This window comes from Grampus griseus (assembly GCF_964374135.1).
Source record: "Grampus griseus genome assembly, chromosome: 16".
Classification (NCBI taxonomy): Eukaryota; Metazoa; Chordata; class Mammalia; order Artiodactyla; family Delphinidae; genus Grampus; species Grampus griseus.
The window spans coordinates 21,474,359-21,494,821 of record NC_139010.1 but is presented as its reverse complement, the minus strand read 5'-3'; the positions used below and the strand labels follow the sequence as shown (position 1 = coordinate 21,494,821).

The window sequence follows — 20,463 nt, the reverse complement described above, 5'->3', positions numbered from 1 at the left end:
GTGGCGTACGATTAGAAGTGGGTGAGTTCAACTGTGAGCACGCTGGGGCAGAGCATCATGAAGGACATCCGAGAGCAGAGAATGCCAGACACCACACAGGCACTAGGGACTCAGGAGACCTCCAAGAGAAGGTTTCTGCCATAGGGAACTCTAGTCCACTGGGAGCTAGCAAATTAGAAAGCCATGAATTACAGAGAGACTGGGGAGTCGCAGAGCAGAGGTATGTGCCCCTCCCACCCTCCCTCCAGCACACTGGACCTCTGTGAGCCTTGCAGATTCTTCACGCAGCATCCACCTCCCTGCATTTGCCCACACTGCTTTCTTCCTGGAAGGTGTCACTTCTCACCTGCCCCTCTCCCCAGGCTGAGCTAGAAGCCCTCCTCGTTTCCATAACATTCTGTAATTCTACCAGAGTCATTATGCTTTACTGTTTAACTCTTTTCTCAATAAACTATCAATCCCCTGAAGGCAATGCTGTCGGATAATTGATTACCAAGTGTCACTCTGCTAAGAGACTCCTTCTTTCAAGAAAGCAGGGAATGCATCTGGGTGGGGATGTCTTGATTTGTCTGGAAATCAGATAGTCTTGACATATCCTTGAAGTTTATACAATTCAATTAACTTTGCAGTGTATGACAACTTCTTTTTCCATGATGGCATTTGAATAGGGTGATATGTACAAAAGTTGGTTCAGAATTAAACTAACTGAAAAACTTTATATTGGCTGTAGCATATTCTGTCTGTCTTTAAAAAAATCAGTTCTCTTTCTGCCACTTGAGAGGTCAGGTCACTGGCTATAAAACTGCCTTGAAGTTTGATGTCAATTTCAGTGATACTGAAGGCCGATTAGAGTATTTTTTGACATGTGCCCTTTACACACTGATCCTATTAATAAGGACTTATTAGACCTGCATGCTTCACTTTGTACTTAATTTTCAGGAGACAACAAAGGATATCACTAGTTCAGGAAACGATACGTGATCTTGTTTTTAATTTGTAGTTTAGATTTGTTTTGTCTTTTGGGTAGTTAAATAGCTTTTATTTGATGCTGTTTATTATATTGCATTAACTTGGCAGGTGGCACATTTATCCTTTGGGTTGTGATTCTGAGGTGAATAATAGCTTAATTTAGAGAGGGACCTTGAGAACACTGTCTAGTTGGTTTTACCCTTATAATTTACATTGCATATCATGATGGTGACTGTATATTCATATACAGTTATATATTGTTCCAAAATAAAAGATGAGAAATGTGTTTGGTAAAATGGGACTTCTAGAGCAGTATACATTGCAGTCCTCAATTTGAGCTACGTAACGTATACTTCAGATAATTTATTAGAAGCAATACTCTAACAGCCAAACCTGTTTAAGTCCTGTGCGTGCGTGCATGTGTGTGTGTGTGTGTGTGTGTGTGTGTGTGTGTTTTCATCTCATTTGTTTCTTTTGTGATGACACATCCTGACACAGCATACTAATGACTGTTTTTTAGAATAACATTGACATATGTCCACTTAGACGAATGAATATTTTCATCTTTAATGAGTCATTGGAGAGGAACAAGAAGTTCAGATGCAAATTTGAGTTGAGCTGGAGAGCAAGGTTAAGATAAGAAAAAGAAAAGAAATGTAGGACTATGTTATAATCTCTTAATCACAAGAATCATCACCTTATATCTATTGCACACAGACACAGACACGCACACAGACACACACAAACACACATACACACATACCCCATGCGTGGAATGCCATTAACATTCCAAACAAATTGAATTTTTATTCGTTATTAAAATCACTTTTGGGTGGTCTGATTTTCTCATTGGCAGTGGGCTTTGATTCATTTGATATTTGCCATTATATTAAAGACAACATGAGGGAAAACCAATGTCTGGTCTTCCTATTGTGAATTACCAATCATATTTATGAATCATTTTAAATAAAACAGTTATGAAACAACCCAAGCTATTTTCTGCCTAATAGCCCTTAAACGTTATATCTGTGTTTTCTGGAAACCCTATTTGTAAGTGATTCTGGATCCTCAGATTTTGCAGTAAGTGTCATGATTAAGTGTCAGGGAAGCCCTAATCTTGACTTTTGAGCAGTATTCTATAATTTTCTTTAATTTTCTGTAATTTGACCTGTCTCAGGTTAAGAATAATTTATGCTATTCACAGCTCACTAAGACTTTTGTTTGTTTTTGTTCTGTTTTAGTTTAGCTTTGTTTTGTATTAATAAGAATATGGGGCTTCCCTGGTGGCGCAGTGGTTGAGAGTCCGCCTGCCGATGCAGGGGACGCGGGTTCGTGCCCCGCTCCGGGAAGATCCCACATGCCGCGGAGCGGCTGGGCCCGTGAGCCATGGCCGCTGAGCCTGCGTGTCCGGAGCCTGTGCTCCGCAACGGGAGAGGCCACAACAGTGAGAGGCCCGCGTACCGCAAAAAAAAAAAAGAAGAATAAATTAAAAAATAAGAATATGCATAAACCTTTATCAAATGCTTTCCTAAATCTGTTAAAATATAGTAAAACAAGGAATTTCATTGGTAGTATTTCCCAGTCACAAGCCACTGTTTTATTCCTAGGAGAAACTGCATTGTTTTGCTGTATTATTAGTCTTTAATGACATAGTTAGAGTTAATTTGCTAATATTTTATTTAGAAATGTGATGTTTAAATTAAAAACAAAATTGCCTGATAGTTCTGCCCCCTGCCTCCTTTCTGTCTAATTTTGTTATCAAGTTACACAATCAGTAAAATGTGATCATTTAAATGGAAGGGGGCTTAGAAGTCAAATAATTAATCTGCTCATCTTATAGATGGATAACCAAAGACAGAGAAGTAAATGGTTACATTAGCAAAACTAATATCAGAGACAGGATTGTGTGATTTAAGATTTATAACATTTGGGAGGCAATTTGAGATGCAAAGTCTTAGAGGATATTAAGTTCCTTGGCAATAGTTTGTTGCCATGAAACAGCCTGACTACAGTCACCACTAAGAGGTTCACCTACCTCTAGCTTCCTATCCTACTTAGAAACTACAGTTTTATTCTCTCTTTCATGTGTCCCCTTAAATAGGTTATGTTTCTTGAGATTTGCTTGTGTTGTCTTTGAGTTCTCCAGCAGTTCCTAGCCCACATCATAGGTGCATAATCAATATTTGTTACTTGATGAAACTGTTTACCTGCACCTTGCTATGCACTTTTATAACACAATTCTATTAGTTAAATATTCTACAAAACTCATGATTCATGGTCATTTCTTGTTGCTGCAAGGGGCAGCGCAGCAGCATTGTCTGACCAGGAGGAACAGAAGAACTGGCTTGCTTAGCCAGAGGTCACTTGGACCCCAACACTGAGAGATCACAGACCCCCTTCTACACTTCTCACATTCAGTCCCAGTGCTCTGAGCTAGGCTTACCTGGAAACAAAGCATGTGTTACATTAGGTTCTGCTGGAGATACTAAAGCTCCTGGGTTTGTTCATGGGAGTTATCGCGCCTCTTTCCATCTGCCTTACTCACCAGCATTTGGCAGCCAGCCTGGGTCCTTTGAAGAGTTATTTTGCTTGATTAAAAATAAATAAATTAAAAGCTAAATTGGGAGCTAATCAGTTGTTCCCAGATTGATATCTTAAGTGAAACTAAAACTCGAAAAGAAGCTGCCTCCCAAGCTTTGTTAAGTACAGTGACCAGACTAGAAGAAAAGTGTGTTACTTTTCTTTGAGGTCCAACTGTCTAAGCCTTTGTGGAATATTGCAAATGAATTTCAGAGGGAAATTTCATTTCCCTTTCTCGCTTGTCTTGAATTTCTGCTGCTGCCTCCTCCCTCTAAACTCAATTTTTCATCCTCTCTTTGGGGATGATACATTCGTACGCATACTAATCCATGCACTCATGCATTTATTCATCCACTGAAGGACTGTTGTTTGGCTACCATATATCAGGTACTAGAAACTGAGGGTCCAGTGATGAACAAGTAAGGGCCCTGCTCTTATAAAGCAGAAGAAATGGTCACTAATCAAATAATCTTTTCAGTAAACGTATAATTACAAATCGAGAATCAGGCTCTGAAGGAAAAACCTGACTTGGTTAGAGAGGTCTCAGTGGTGGGTAGGGGATGCAGTATTGGTGAAAAACTTTCTAAAAATTCACTTGGGAGCAGAGACCTGCAGTTAACTATGTCTAAGTGGTGTAAATGTGGCAATGAAGGAGGAGGAGCACATTCCAGGCTAAAGAAAACAGCACGTGCAAATGTCCTGTGGCAGAAGGAAGCATGGATAGTTGAAAATAGGTTGACATAGCTGAAGTAAAGAGAGAAAAAGAACTATGGGTGATGAGTCTTGGACCAGACTATAGAGGACCTTGTAGGGAAGGGAATGTGGAGTGGGAATGGGAGATGATGATGGGGGAATCAAATTTGCATTTGAAAAAAATCATCAGCTGCAGTGTGGTGAACATTGTAGAGAAGGCACAGTAGCTGAGAATCAAAGCTAAGTCTGAATGAAAAAATAAAACTGACAGTAAACTTGACTAGGGTGGGGAGCAAGAAAAGTAGATGGTTCAGGAGATGTTTTGAGAGAGTAAATCAAAACAAATGGATTGATAAGGGAATGGGAGTGAGTATTGTCTAGGCAGCCTCTAGCTCTCTGCTTCGTGTCACAAGGCACATGGGGCTACCTCACCACCTACACTGTCCTCTGTCCACACTACACTAGTCTGACCATTATCATTCTGCCTCAACCAACAATGGCCCTCTGTGTGGCTGAATCAGTGAATAATTTCGGGAATTACTTACTGGACTTCTTCTTATTTGATACTTGAAACCACCTTCTTGAAACTTTCTCTTCTTCTATCCTCTATGACATCAGAGTGTTGTGGGTAACCTTCTCTATCTCTGGCCACTTTTTCCGAGACTCATCATAGGTTTATCTTCTTCTATCTGCCTAATAAATATTGGTATCTTAGGTACTCTTCTAAGAATATTTACTCCCTACTCACACACATCCAATTGCTATTGATAAGCTAGCAGCTTCCTAATTAATATCCACTGTAGACCCTTCCTCTCTTTTCCTTCTTCACAGCTCTTCACAAGCTTTTGTGAATCTTTATTCTTTTCTAAATTCAGAAAGCAATCCAATCTTTTGTAAATGCCAGGTCACAAATAAAGAACTTGTTTTAGCTATACTGTTTCTGTATCCTCACTTCAAGTGTTTATTTGTATCTTTGCTACAGATTTGTCAGATTTTGACTTTCCCAATATACAAACAGTCGGACTGAAATCAGCTCAAGGCAATTAAGTTTAATGACTCAAGGGCTTTCTTCCCTCAAGTATTTTCCTCCATAACTTAAAGTAATGATACTAACCTTTATACTCATGTAATAGATAATTAGAAACTTTTTTTTTTTTTGATGAGGAAGGGGCAGAGGAAGGACATAGTTTCCAATTAAGTTGTGCTAAGCCCTCTAAGATGTACATTCATTGCATTTATTAAGGCACAATAGAAGATATCTATTCATGAGAATTCAATTTCCAGGTGAACAAAGATAAACTAGTTTTTAATTACATAGACTAAATTCTGTTTTTAGGATACATTGGCTGATAAAATTTTTTTTAAAAAAGAATACGTTATTGTCTTTACCTTCTAGCAGTTTAGTATCTGAAAAATACATAAGTAAGTCTAGGAAGAATAAAGTAGGTGCTATACTTGTGGGAGTATGAATTATGATTCTGGGCGTCTGAGAAGGGTTTGTGGAGGAGATGTTATTTGATCCAGGCCTTAATGTATAGGTATGAATTTAAAAGAGCACGTGACAGGGCTTCCCTGGTGGCGCAGTGGTTGAGAGTCCGCCTGCCGATGCAGGGGACACGGGTTCGTGCCCCGGTCCGGGAAGATCGCACATGCTGCGGAGCGGCTGGACCCGTGGGCCATGGCTGCTGAGCCTGCACATCCGGAGCCTGTGCTCCACAACGGGAAAGGCCACAACAGTGAGAGGCCCACGTACCACAAAAGAAAAAAAAAAAAGAGCACGTGACAAAGCGAGAGAGAGGCATGGACATATATATACTACCAAATGTAAGGTAGATAGCTAGTGGGAAGCAGCCGCATAGCACAGGGAGATCAGCTCGGTGCTTTGTGACCACCTGGAGGGGTGGGATAGGGAGGGTGGGAGGGAGGGAGACACAAGAGGGAAGAGATATGGGAACATATGTGTATGTATAACTGATTCACTTTGTTATAAAGCAGAAACTAACACACCATTGTAAAGCAATTATACTCTAATAAAGATGTAAAAAAAAAGCACATGAAAGGATGACTTTTAGATATAATAAACAGCTTACAAAAGGATAAACACAATTGCTAAATTATTTTCTTCAAGAATTAGATGTCCTTTTTTACCTGGTCTGTAAAATGTTCTAATAGATATCTAGGGATTAGATATTCAAAACAAGACAGGTAAAAACACATTTATCTATATGTGCAGGAACTGAAATGAACATCTCCTTCTCTGCATTTGCCCCGATACTAGGGTATCCAGGTTGCCTAAATCCAGCGGCAGACATTCAACTAGAAAGTGCCTTCCACTGAAATGATTATGGTTCTGCATTGCCAGCCTTTAACTTTGCTGAGAGTAACCATCTGAAATTAGTGCATAAGTGGTGTGTAAATTTCTGGTTCAGTACTACATTCAGTTATAGTTGCATGCAAGATAGTATGAATTTGGGTTACTTAAGTAGAAAACAAAAGAGACTTCATTTGAAGATACAAGGTAGTGCACGTAAATACAGGCAAACTGAGAGAAGAGGGCTGAGATTGGGTAGGAACAGGAACTGCTCCAGGACTCCATGCAGGAAGTGATGGATGTGCCCACACCAGGGCCAGGGTTGGACTACTAGGAGCTTTGATTAACTGTCATACCAAGATTTCACACCACTGGGTTAGAGGAGGAGACAGCAGTTCTCCAAAGGGAAATCAGAGTGTTATTGACAGAAAAAGGAATGGATACTGGGGAGAAGGCCAGAGATTTCTCCTACACTTGATTTTCTTCTTTCCTGAGTATTTTGATTTTTAAACTTTTCTCTGTTTGTTATAGACTAAATGTTTGTGTCCCCCAAAATTCATATGTTGAAATCCTAACACCCAAGGTGATAGTATTGGGAGGTAGAACCTTTTGAAGGTGATTGGGTAATGAGGGAAGAACCCTCATATAAGTGATTAGTGCCCTTATTAAAAGAAGCCCCAGAGAGATCCCTCACCTCTTCTGCCATGTGAGGTTACAGCTAGAGGGTTTACTCTATGAATCAGAAAGCTGGTACTCACCAGACACTGAGTCTGCCAGCACCTTGATTCTAGGCTCCCCAGCCTCTAGCACTGCGAGAAATAAATTCTGTTGTTTGTAAGCTACCCAGTGTATTTACTTTTGTTATAGCAGCCCTAATAGACTAAACCCTATTTCTCAGGTGGTAGTATAGGTTATTAGTTCTTGTCTCTAATTTGTGAAGCCTTTTCTGTGACTCCTAGCCTCTTCCATATATATTCAGTTCATACTTCTTGTAGACTTTCACCCCTTTACATTCATTTTCAGGAAGGAGTGTCTATCCAAACAAATGAAAATCAACCCAAAGTCTAAATATGTTTCTGTGTGCTGTGTGTGTGTGTGTGTGGACAGTGGTATATCAGAATCACCTGGGGAACTTTTAACAGTTGAATTAAACGTACTTTCTACCTCTTCTAACGTCCACCCATAGACATACTTAATATGTCAGAATATCTTGGCAGAGGAACCTGGACTTTTCTTTTAATAGCTATACTGGTGATTCTATTATGCTAACCATCTAACTTAACCCACAAGTTGAGGACTACTAATGAAGATTTTCTGTGAGCCCAACCTTATTTCTATTATTGAAGATATTTGACATTTTAGATTCTATAACCACTGTGAGAAAGTTGTTGAGAGAAAGATTTCACCTCATTATAAGGAAGAACTTCTTAACTTGTGTAACTTTGGACTACCCTGCAATGGGAATAGGCTGCCCTGCAAAACAGTAAATTCTGTCTCTGAAAGTGTTTACACAGGAGTTGCATGACCATCTGCCAGAGAGGAAAATGAATGAAAATGAGACAGTGACCTTTCTTCCCCCTTGAGAGCTAAGATACACAGTGACATGATATTACAATTAACTGTGTGAACTATATATAAACAATGAATATGCAAAAATGGAAATCTCACCAAACATCAAAGTTGGCTTCATGTTCTTGAGAAATCATATCGCAGGTAAATATCTGTGTGAGAGCTCCTTAGTGACAGAATGAGTGATGTATGATGAGTAGCTGTCCAAATAGTGAGCTTGTTCCTAGCAACGGTACCATTTCGGTTGTCTAAGATGACTTGAGAGGACAACTAGTGCACCTGAGATTTCAAATAACACTTGATATTAGAATGTTAAAATATAGCATGCTCTGGTATTCAGTACTTTTAAAATTCAATCTCTTGATCAGCTCAGAACAGAGTAATGATAAACAGCAGAGTTAAGCGTATAGCATGGTAGACTGATTTAAAGGTCATTGAAAATACTCCCACTCTCCAAATATCTTTTTTATAGCGTTCCTTGATACTGCCATTAGTGAGTCATTGGTGAGGGGGTCAAGTATGGCCAACTCCCTGACCTTGCTGGAACCGGCCTAGCTGGCAGGGTTTTATGAAGCCAGGTTCCGGAGCAGGGAATTTCTTACTTCAGAACATGGGTCAGGGAGTGAGAGGTACCGTGTTCTATGCCAGGTGAAGGGGGAAAAGTCCAGCAAATAGAAAAGATGGCAGGGACATTCAAAATTGGTATTCAGAAACTGAACTAGGAACCAGGAAGAGGAGAACAAACACCAACAAGATGGTAATAAATGTGAATTAGTTCAAGAATTGTCTGGTCAGGCTTTTTTGTCTACAACTTTTTTTTCAATAGACCTGAAAGGGCAGTAAATTCAAGTTTAAAGCATTTAGAGTGAGATATACATCTTAGAGGGCATAAGGACTGGTGAGAAGGAAAGAGGCTCACAAGTGAGGTGCTGATGTTAAAAAATCACTCCCCTCTGAGTAACATGAAAACGTTTCCCTGTCTGAAATATTTTTAAAATTTGACTTTTGCAATTATTAGAGTATCAGCAATTATTTTAGTGATATAGCTTAATCTTTTGTAAAAATGAAAGAACGTTGTGTCCTGGCCTTGTCTTTTTTTTTTTTTTTTTTTTTTGCGGTAAGTGGGCCTCTCACTGTTGTGGCCTCTCCTGCTGCAGAGCACAGGCTCCGGACGTGCAGGCTCAGCGGCCATGGCTCACGGGCCCAGCCGCTCCGCGGCATGTGGGATCCTCCCGGACCGGGGCACGAGCCCGTGTCCCCTGCATCGGCAGGCGGACTCTCAACCACTGCACCACCAGGGAAGCCCTGGCCTTGTCTTTTTAATAAACTTGTGAAGTTACCTGAGTGTGCTTGGTCTCATTTAATTAGGGTAATTTAGGCTCTGATTTTCTTGGTCTTGGCTAAGGATATAGCACAATATCAATAAAAGGTCTGGTCAGTCATTTCAATGCAGGAAACTTTTCATTGCTTTAATTCAGGATGGCATAAATAGCACACACATAGCCTTGATTAATAGTCTCCCTGTCCTTGGATAGTTTTGAGTATGTCTCTTTTCTCTGACTTTGTTTTCCTATTTATACAATAGAGGATTAGAGAATGAGGTCAGAGGTCACAAATTGGTGAACTATGAACTAAGGTAAGTCAACAGACTGTTAGCTTGGTTAAGGAATTGAGTTTTTCCTTGTATTTCAACTTGTTTTAATGAGGCCTTATGCCTTTAGGCAGGGCATACACACTCACGTTTGCCTGGGGCACCATCATGCACCCTAACCACTGTTATACCTAGACGCTATGTTTGTATTCCCTGCATGAGTGCTGTAAACATTTGAATTTGTGGCTCTTTGATTAGACATTTTGTCAAATTTCTTTAGACTCCTAAAGTTTTAATTCTATAAAACCTCTTGAGAAAGTGAATGTTCTTTCCTACCCCCTGTTAATAGAAGGGAGATGAGCTGGAAGGAAATTGATACATGGTCAGGGCTACCTGGTATCAGGCTATCTTCACAAACTATCTCATTTAATCCTCAAAGTACTCCAGTGAGATTGATACTATCATGCCCATTTTATAGGTGACAGAATGATCTCAGAGATGTTTTGCCCGTGGTCAGAAATTTTATTAATTGTGGGAATTGAGTTAAAACCCAGATCTGTTTGTATCCAAAACCTCTCTGTGAACAGTTTTCCTTAGTGGGCAAAAATTTTTCACAAGGATCTCTTGAATGATGAAACTTTACACAGACTTTTGAAACACTGTCAAAGTTAGATGTATAAAAGCTGTCAGATGTCCAAATATCTCAAACTGTTTTATAAAATATTTTGTTTGCATGCTGTTTTCTTTGACCAATAGGGAGTTGCCTTCATGCTATGCTGGGGAACATACCTGACTGCCTAAAGAGCCACGCAGAACTTAGGAATATTGTTAGAAAAAATTTGGCTTTCATTTACACATTCATGTGACTTAGAAAATATGTCACAAATCACTCAAATTAGAAATGTAAAGCGATTTTTATCACATAACTTTCTCTATTTGGTCGCAGAATACTAGCTATCCTATAAATTCAATTTGTTTGTATAAAATATCACTAAAACTCCACATGCCTTAATCTGGAAATAGTACTTGATTATCTAGAAAGTTTACCTGACATAGAACAGTTCTGGTAAGAAGTTTGAGTATGTCTGAATAAAGGAAGACAGAAAGAGTGTTAATATAATGATTAATTGAGTAGAAAACTTTGAGGTTTCTGTATTTTCAATTGAGAGTTTTGTAAGACTTAAGTCTTCTAATATAAACAGAAGCTTTGTGTTTAGGATGATTTTTATGTTAACATTAGTCACTGAATTGGCTACGATAAACATGGAGACCAGAAAATGTCCAGAAGAAGAATGTGTTTTTAAAAGGGAAAAAAGGTAAAGATGAAACATTAAAAATAAAGTAAAAGAGTGTCCCCACCCTTCCTCCTGGTAACCTCTAAGTCTGTGAGTCTGTTTTGTAAATAAGTTCATTTGTATCATTTTTTTTTAGATTCCGCATATAAGCAATATCGTATGATACTTGTCTTTCTCTGTCTGACTTCACTTAGTATGATAATCTTCAGGTCCATCCATATTGCTGCAAATGACATTATTTCATTTTTAATGGCTGAGTAATATTCCATTGTGTATATGTACCACATCTTCTTTATCCATTCCTCTGTTGATGGACATTTAAGTTGCTTCCATGTCTTGAATGTTATAAATAGATCTGCAGTGAACATTGGGTGCATGTATGCTTTCGGATTATGGTTTTCTCTGGATATATGCCCAGGAGTGGGATTGCTAGATCATATAGTAGCTCTATTTTTAGTTTCTTAAGGAACCTCCATACTGTTCTCCATAGTGTCTGTACCAATTTACATTCCCACCAACAGTGAAGGAGAGTTCCTGTTTCTTAACACCCTCTCCAGCATTTGTTGTTTGTAGATTTTTTGATGATGGCCATTCTGACTGGTGTGAGGTGATATCTCATTGTAGTTTTGATTTGCATTTCTGTAATAATTAGTGATGTGGAGCATCTTTTCATGTGCCTCTTGGCCATCTGTATGTCTGTTTCTTTGGAGAAATGTCTATTTAGGTCTTCTGCCCATTTTTTTGATTGGGTTGTTTGGGATAGATTGGGAGTTTGGGATTCACATGTACACACTACTATATTTAAAATATGTAACCAACAAGGACCTACTGTATAGCACAGGGAGCTCTGCTCAATGTCCTGTAATAACCTAAATGGGAAAAGAATTTGGAAAAGAATAGATACATATACAACTGAATTCTTTTGCTGTACAGCTAACACAGCATTGTTAATCAGCTATGCTCCAATATAAAATAACTTTTTTTAAAAAAAGAGTGCCTATATAGAATACCTTTCTGTGATTTTAAACTTCGGATTAACCAACATTCATCTGATTTAACCAAAAGATTGAGGCAATAATTTAAAATTTTTACTTAAAACAAAGAGTGCTCAAATTTACAGATAGCTGTTTTCTGCAAGTGCAGTGCATATTATTATGAGACATACTAAATCAGTTAGACTGCTACATTTTACTTTCTGTGAGTGGGGCTTTGGGAGTGGGGGAGAGGGGCAAAGAAACTGCTGCCCTTTTCAGACAATTCACAAATGTGCTAATTATGTGTCAGATATGAAAGTTGAGGCATTGTGACCTTCAAGCCAACAAAAGACCTTTTCAAGTAAGCCATTTCCATGTATATTAATAAAGTGAACGATGCCATTCCCCAGTTAAATAATGTATGGCTGCTATTTCATTATATGTAAATGCAAACCATGGAGTTGTTTCACTGTTGACATATTTAAAGTAATGCTATAAAAAAAGAAAAGCCTGCAAATCCATGTAAGTAACAGTTTGTGGTACTCTACAAATAGTCATCCAAGGATATGTTTGTTGTTCGCTTCCACTGCATGCAGTTTAAGTGCGGTTTCTCTGCAACTGAATGCATTTTGGATTTGATCAGTAAAACTTGCCATGTGCTAAAGTATATAATAACTAACAGAGATATTCGGAAAGTGATTGTCAGAAAAGCAAGCTGTTTGCAGTGATGAAGACAACAACGTATTTTGTAGATTAGAGAAAACATTGCCTCTCTACATGAATACTCACCTGTTAGCAAGGGAAATGTTGAATAAGAGCGAGGTTCAAAGGAAAAGAAAGGAATTCCATGATCTTTCTCATCACTCATTCATGGTATAAAGAAATTATTTGTAAACATTGAACTTAGGTAATGGATGTGAAGGTAGTTATTTAAAAGGGCACCCATTTCCCTGGAAAAGAGTGTTAGTTTAAAAAGCAATAATGTATAAAAGAGTATGGGTATTACTAAGGGCTTGAATCAAATTGACTGCTCGAATGTCAAATAGTGCCTACGAAGTTGTGGTAGAAAATCAAGAACAGGAAGAATAATTCAATTATCTTGTATTTGTCCAGCTTTGTAGCATATTTGATGCTGAATAAAACATGAGTAAAGATACAGTCATGCTTAATGCAACTTAAGTATGCATAATAGACCTCTGGGAAATAATAAACCAATTACAAACTTAAAATAAACCACAATCATATGAGATTCCAAGAATCTATCAGCATTCAATCCATAAGTAAACTTTTTTTTCAGTCCCATAAGAAACCATAATAGTTAGCATCTTATTATGGGTTAGGTGTTGATACCAAAAGACTGTACAGGGTTTACTAATTCACTCACCAGTCTTCCTTTTGGCTTTAAATGATTTTCCATGGCCCTTTGTTGTTATTTAACATCAATAGATTATCTGAATGCTTCCATAAAGCAGATACCAGTGACATTTATGAAAATGCTGTTGTTTGTCATTGAGATTTTCAGTGAACATATACATACTCTTACTTGTCTAGGATGACAAATGTTTCTTCATTTCCTTCATAATCTGAGATAATTTCCATTGTTTTATATTGTATTTAAGGTGGCAAATCTTGCTTGTTCCATGTCAACAAATGAAGATGGAATTAAGATTGTCAAAGTTGCAGCCAATCACCTGGAAACCTTGTGTCCACAGGTATGATAACTAAGTTACTGACTCTTTCAATAAACTAGCTAGAAAAAATTGTATGTAATGCTTCAGACTTTCATACATATGGAAATATTTTAAAATATATGTTTTAAACACAGACAGTGACTCATCCTAAGGTCATACTTAGTTGTTTGCTAAGCACCTCATTCTTTATTTAACACCTGGTTCTTGTAACATATCCTGAGGGACCATATTAGATTTTGTGAAAGGTATAGTTTGAAATCAAAGCAGTGTTTTGTCTAACAGATCTGATTTATTTGTAGTCTTATTTATTTTGAAACCTCAAATTATAAAACATTAATGTTTTTTCCCCTCTTTTATCAAAATAAGGCATGAGTTTGAAAAAAGCCAAGAAATATTTTCTTGTCTGCAATTCAGGAATTTTTTAAAATCTGAAGAGCAACACGTTCATTAGGGAATTATTTTTAGATGACGGATTGTCTTGAAACCATGAATCAGGATACACATGAGGTCAATCTTAAACACCTTCCTTGTCTTAGAATAAGCAATAAATAGTATGGATAATTACTTCATAATAAAAACCGCACATGTTGTAAGGATGTGAAATATAATAATGATTAGAAACTTCCAGTCTCTGGACATCTTCTTAGATTCTGATTTTACTAAAAGTAGAGTGTGTGTTAAGTTCTTGATTTGCCTTGCTGGTGACTTCATCTCTAAGAATATTGAGGAAACAGTAAGGGAGAGTGCTTCCTTAGACTTAATGTTGATTAACAAATGAACGGGGGCTGAAGAAATGCAGTCTGAGGACCTGCACCTGAGATCTCGTAACTGATGTCAGTTTTCTGTGAGGTTCCACAGGGAACAGAACTCTGCAGTGAGGTCTCTGAAGTGGCAGAATCACTTACACTCCCCTCAAGAGTCTGAATTCTTATTTCTCCACATGGTGGATAACACTTGATGCTGTCATTTTTGAAATGTCTTTTGAATCCAAATAGTATTCAATGTATCTCATTGGTTTCAATTTATAATTTTCTGATTACTCAAGAAAACATTTTTTTAAAACACTTGTTAACCATTTGGCTTTCTAATTCTGAGTTGCCTTAACCCTTTGCCAAGTTTTAGTTTTGTTTTTTTTTTTAATTGCATTGCTTAGGTTTATTAAAAATGTCTTCTGTTGACTATGATTTTAAGAACTTTAATGTGAACATATGATCTATCTTTTAATTTCTTAAATAGATATTTGAGCACCTACCCAGTGCCATGGTTTGTTGGTTTGTGCTTTGTCAAGAAATTCTTGCAACAAAAATGTTATATAATTCCCACATTTTCTTTTTAAAAGATTGAATTATTGTTATTTAACCTTTAGATCTTCTTTTCATCTGAAATTTATTTTTATGTCTAAATGAAGTGTTTTTTTTTTTTTTTTTTTACAGTGGTAACCATTGGGAAACCGTCATGTATTAAATAGTTGATCCTTTCCCAATTAATGTGAAATGTTACCATTTTTCACGCATACACACACACTTTTTAAACGTTTCCATTGTTTTATATGTATTTGTATACATATGTGCATAAACTATAACATAAGTAACGCATGCATATATATACATGTTTTAATACATTATACATGTATAATACATACATATCAAATCTAAATAGTTTCTTTACTCCTATTCTGTATGAAATACAAATTGATAGATAAATTGAAATATGTTTCAAAGTATACAATTTTCTGGGATCTCTATTCTATTCCAGTGACTCATTTCTTTATCCCTGCCACAGTATTATGGAACCTTTTTCCAGTTTTATTGAGATATAATTGATATACAGCACTGTATAATTTTAAGGTATACAGCATAATGATTTGACTTAGATACATCATAAAATGATTGCAACAGTAAGTTTAGTGAACATCCATCATCTCATATAGATACAAAATAAGAAAGAAAAAGAAATTTGGGGGGGATTTACCCTCTTAACAACTTTCATACATAACATACAGCCATGTTCATTATATTAACCATGTTATACATTACATCCCTAGTACATACTTTCTTATAACTAGAAGTTTGTAACTTTACCACTTTTATCCAACTCCCACTCTTTCTACTTTCTACCTCTGAAAAGCACAAGTATTGTCTCTTTTTCTATGAGGTTGTTTGTTTTTGAAGTATAATTGATGTACAACACTACGTGAGTTCCTTGTGCACAACATACTGATTCAATATTTCCATATATTTCAAAATGACCATGATAAGTCTAATTACCATCTATCATCATATAAACATATGATATCATGACTGACAAATTCCCCACACTGTATATTTCATACCTGTGACATTTATTTCATACATGGAAGTTTTGTACCTCTTAATCTCCCTCACCTAGTTCTCTCGTCACCCCATCCCCTCCCCTCTGTTCTTGGTATCTATAACTTTGTTTCTGTTTTGTTACATTTGTCCATTTGTGGTTTTTTTTTAGATTTCATATGTAAGTGAAATCATATGGCATTTGTCTTTCTCTGTTTGACTTATTTCACTTAGCATATTCCCTCTAGGTCTCTCCATGTTGTCACAAATAGCAAGATTTAATTCTTTTTTATGGCAGAGTAATGTTCCCTTGTGTGTTTATGTGTGTGTGCGTTTAGCACATCTTCTTTATCCATTCATTTATCAATGAGCACATAGGTTGCTTTAATATCTTTGCTATTGTACATAATATTGCAATGCATATATCTTTTCAAACTAGTGTTTTTGTTTTCTTTGAATAAAAAGCAAGGAGTGGAATTTCTGGGTCATATGGTAGTTCTATTTTTAATTTTTTTGAGTAATCTCCATACTGTTTTCCATAGTGACTGCACCAATTTACATTCCTGTAAACAATGCCTAAGGGTTCCCTTTTCTCTACATCCTTGCCAACATTTGGTATTTGTTATCTTTTGTATAATAGGCATTCTGGTGAAGTTGACAGCTCGTGGTTTTAATTTACATTTCCCTGATAATTAGTGATATTGAGCATCTTTTCATGTGCCATGTATCGTCTTTGGAAAAATGTCTATTCAGGTTCTTTGCCCATTTTTAATTGGGTTGTTTCTTTTTTTGATGTTGAGTTGAATGAGCTCTTTGTATATTTTGGATCTTAACCTCTTAATGAATATTTTGTTTGCAAATATCTCCCATTCAGTATGAGGCCTTTTAATTTTGTTGATAGTTTCCTTCACTGTGCAAAAGCTTTTAAGTTTGATGTAGTCCCATTTGTTTATTTTTGCTTTTGTTTCCCTTTCCTAAGGAGATTTATCCCCCCAAAATATTGCTGAAACCGATGTCAAAGAGCATCCTACCTGAGTTTCTTTTTATTGTTTACTTAACATTGTAGTTACTTTATTGCTCTAGAAAACTTAGTTTTTAAAACCATCAGGTTACATACATAGTGATAATAAGACTGCCCCCCACACAATCAACTGTATATTACGAGGCTTCTCTAACTTAGTAGATAAATATTACAAAATTACAAAACTAGCTGGTTACAGTTGAGCTATCAAGTAGGTATCACATTTCTATAGATCAAAAAGTTGAATAAATGTCACTGATAAGTCACTGATGTCACTGATAAGTCACCAAGTATGTTTGAGAAATCCAAGTTATGCACATAGAAGGAAACTGGTTACAAAAACCATTACATGACTCTGTCTTAACATTTTGCAATGTTTTAAACATTTGCAATCATGCAACAATGAATAAAGATCAGAATGAATTTTAAAAAGGAGTTAATGGAGGCTGAATGAATGTATTTAACATATTACACAACTCAAATCACAGTTGCATAATACATCCAATCCCCCCAACCGTATCTGTGCATTACGCCATTGAAACGCACACTATTTCCCCCACAACTCCTCTGGCTCCATTCCCAACCAATAACCTTTCCTATAAACCTTTCTATTTAATCTTTTAAGTCAGATATGTTGGGTAAGTGTGTATAATCTTCATTAGTATTTCAGAACAGATACAAAGTTTAGTCATGTGCTCAATCTTCAGTTACATTACTTTCAAAAGGTATCTGAACTGCTGTAACCGTCTATGACAATTCAAGCCTAAGAAACCGAGAAAAGTGGCAGTCAAGAATCTGATCTAAAAACTGTGTAAACTATGATAATACTAAAACCTGTGTGTCCGCATTTCTAAAAGAATGATTTCCTGTTTGAGAAGTGTTACTCAATGGGTCTCTGAAAGGAAAACTGACTTGACTACTGTACTGCTCTCTGATGTAAAACGCTTAGGTGACCACAAATATTTACCCAGTTGGTTAACAAGCTTTCATTTGGGCCTTTTAAAAAAATATTCAAAGCCACAAAAGTAATTATGAAAATAAAATTTTGGAAGGTCATAGTATAAGATACATATAGAATTCCTGTTATAATGGTACATCCAAAATAAATCTGTCCTAACAAAGCAGCACAAAATCAATTTAGAAATAATTTGAAATGACAGTGGGAAGTGTTTTTGTTAAAATCGTCGACCAAAATTACTGAATAGCAAAAGAATACTGTCTCAAAATATACTGAATTTACATGTTAATATTACCACAGTGAACTCATGCCAGATATAAATTCAGGTTACCAATTAGAGGAAGACAAACTTTAGAGCTATTTTTACCAGAGAAATAAATGTACTTCATGATAAAGACACAGCAGCATCTAAAGAATTTTTGATACATTTATCACAAGATTCAAACTTCCCTAACTATTAACAACACATTACAATAAAGTTTCTCAGCAAGTGTTTAAAAAGCTTGATTTAACATGCCAGGAAAATGAATGTTTTTCTTTTGAGATGCATTTATGTAAATTATGTAAATTGCATTGAGGTCACTTTTACATCTGGAATTAACCATCCCTAACAGAAGTACCGGCAGCTAACAATGCTCATTTATATTATATATAACTTAGCTGAATGTTAAACTATGCAACTGTTGGTGCCAGTCTGCTTATAAAGGCAATGCTCTGGAGACAAAGTCTTCTCACAAACAGTGAGCAAGCAGGTTTCAGTATCAGATGTTCAACAACAATCCTCTGTTCATTAAACAAAGTCCAACAATATGGATTTCTTCGAGAGGAGTATCAAAGAGTAAGGAATATAGCATATAAAAAGGTGGAGCAAACTTAATTGACCACTAAAAAGCATAAAAACTGTAGTAGGCATCAAGAATATTTCATTACAAGCAATGAATTTCAGAATATTCTGTTGATTAGCGCTTAATTTATCCAGGAGAGCTCTCAGCAGAGGTAAACTATTTGAACGCTTTGCATCAAGGACCTTTTTCGTGTATGTGGCAGCATGAAGCAAATAAAATAACAGCACTGGGAAAATACTCATTGTAACGGGGTAGGGAATTGACAAAAATGAGTGAATAGAACAGGTAGTGGCAGCTGTCCTCTGACGAAGCGTGGGCCAGGAATGCTCTGCTTAACTGGAAGTGTGGTAATCTTTGGTGCAGCCTCAGAGCACTAGTCAGAGCATTTGCCAGCAAAGCACATTGGTAAAAGCTTGCTGCTTCGTGCAACCCAAGAAGAGGCAGAACAAAGCAGAGCCGTAAACTGTGAACAAGCGAGAAAGCCACATTGCCATGTCGTTTATTGGCTATCATTAATTACACTTCGCGTGCCCCTTGGGAGCTGTTCAGGACGTATCCGCCATGGGGGGCTCACACACGCATCTGGGACGCTGTCCAGCATGGCCAAGAGCAAATCTGGGTTTCTAGAAAGACCGAAGTGAAAGCAGAGCTTCGGAACAAGGCCCAGCAGGGCCAACCTAACACCGGCTCCAGGTTATTGCTGAACCCGGAAGTGCTCACTTCACTTCTGTGGGGAAGAGGTGGTAATGCAGAGGGGAAACCCTCAGTGGTGCCCTGAGGCATGACAGGGAAGTGTCCCTGCCTATGTTTTTTCCTAGAAGTTTTATGGTTTCAGGTCTTACATTTAAGTCTTAATCCCTTTTGAATTTATTTTTGTATATGGTATGAGAAAATAGTCCAGTTTCATTCTTTTGCATATAGCTGTCCAGTTTTCCCAAAACCATTTATTGTAGAAGCTGTCTTTTTCCCATTTTATATTCTTGCCTCCTTTGCCGTAGATTAATTTCCGTATAAGTGTGTGTTCATTTTTCTGGTCTCCTTTTTATGTTCCACAGATCTATGTGTCTGTTTTTGTGCAGGTAGCATACTGTTTTGATTACTGTGCTTTGTAGTATAGTTTGAAATCAGGGAGCATGATACCTCTGGCTTTGTTCTTTCTCAAGATTATGTTGGCTATTTAGGATCTTTTGTGTTTCCATACAAATTTTAGAATTATTTGTTCTAGTTCTGTGAAAAATGCCATTGGTATTTTGATAGGGATTACATTAAATCTGTAGGTTGCCTTGGGTAATGTGGTCATTTTATCAATAATAATTCTTCCAATCCATCAACTTGATGTATAAAGATATTAGAAAGCCATCTGTTTGTGTCTTCTTCAATTTCTTTTATCAGTGTTTTATAGTTTTCCTAGTACAGGTCTTTTACCTCCTCAGTTAGATTTATTTCTAGGTATTTTATTCTTTTTGATGCAATTGTAAATTGGATTATTTTCTTAATTTCTCTTTCTGATAGTTTGTTAGTGTATAGAAACACAACTGATTTCTGTATATTAATTTTGTATACTGTAATTTTATTGAATTCATTGATGAGTTATAATAGTTTCTTGGTAACATGTTTAGGATTTTCCATATATTGGATCTTGTTGTCTGCAAACAGT

General features: G+C 36.9%; 1 protein-coding gene and 1 pseudogene across 2 annotated transcripts in view; one reads left to right on the top strand and one right to left on the bottom strand.

The window, feature by feature from the left end:
• CTNNA3 (catenin alpha 3) overlaps positions 1-20,463 on the top strand; it is a 1,586,247-nt gene that overhangs the window by 999,345 nt on the left and 566,439 nt on the right. The window contains exon 11 of the mRNA XM_082673107.1: positions 13,602-13,694. Within this exon, the coding sequence (XP_082529233.1) occupies positions 13,602-13,694 (93 nt within the window). The remainder of the gene's footprint in view (positions 1-13,601; positions 13,695-20,463) is intronic.
• Positions 18,634-19,369, bottom strand: LOC309834392 (transmembrane protein 33-like; annotated as a pseudogene). The gene has a single exon. The product of its transcript is annotated as a transmembrane protein 33-like (transcript).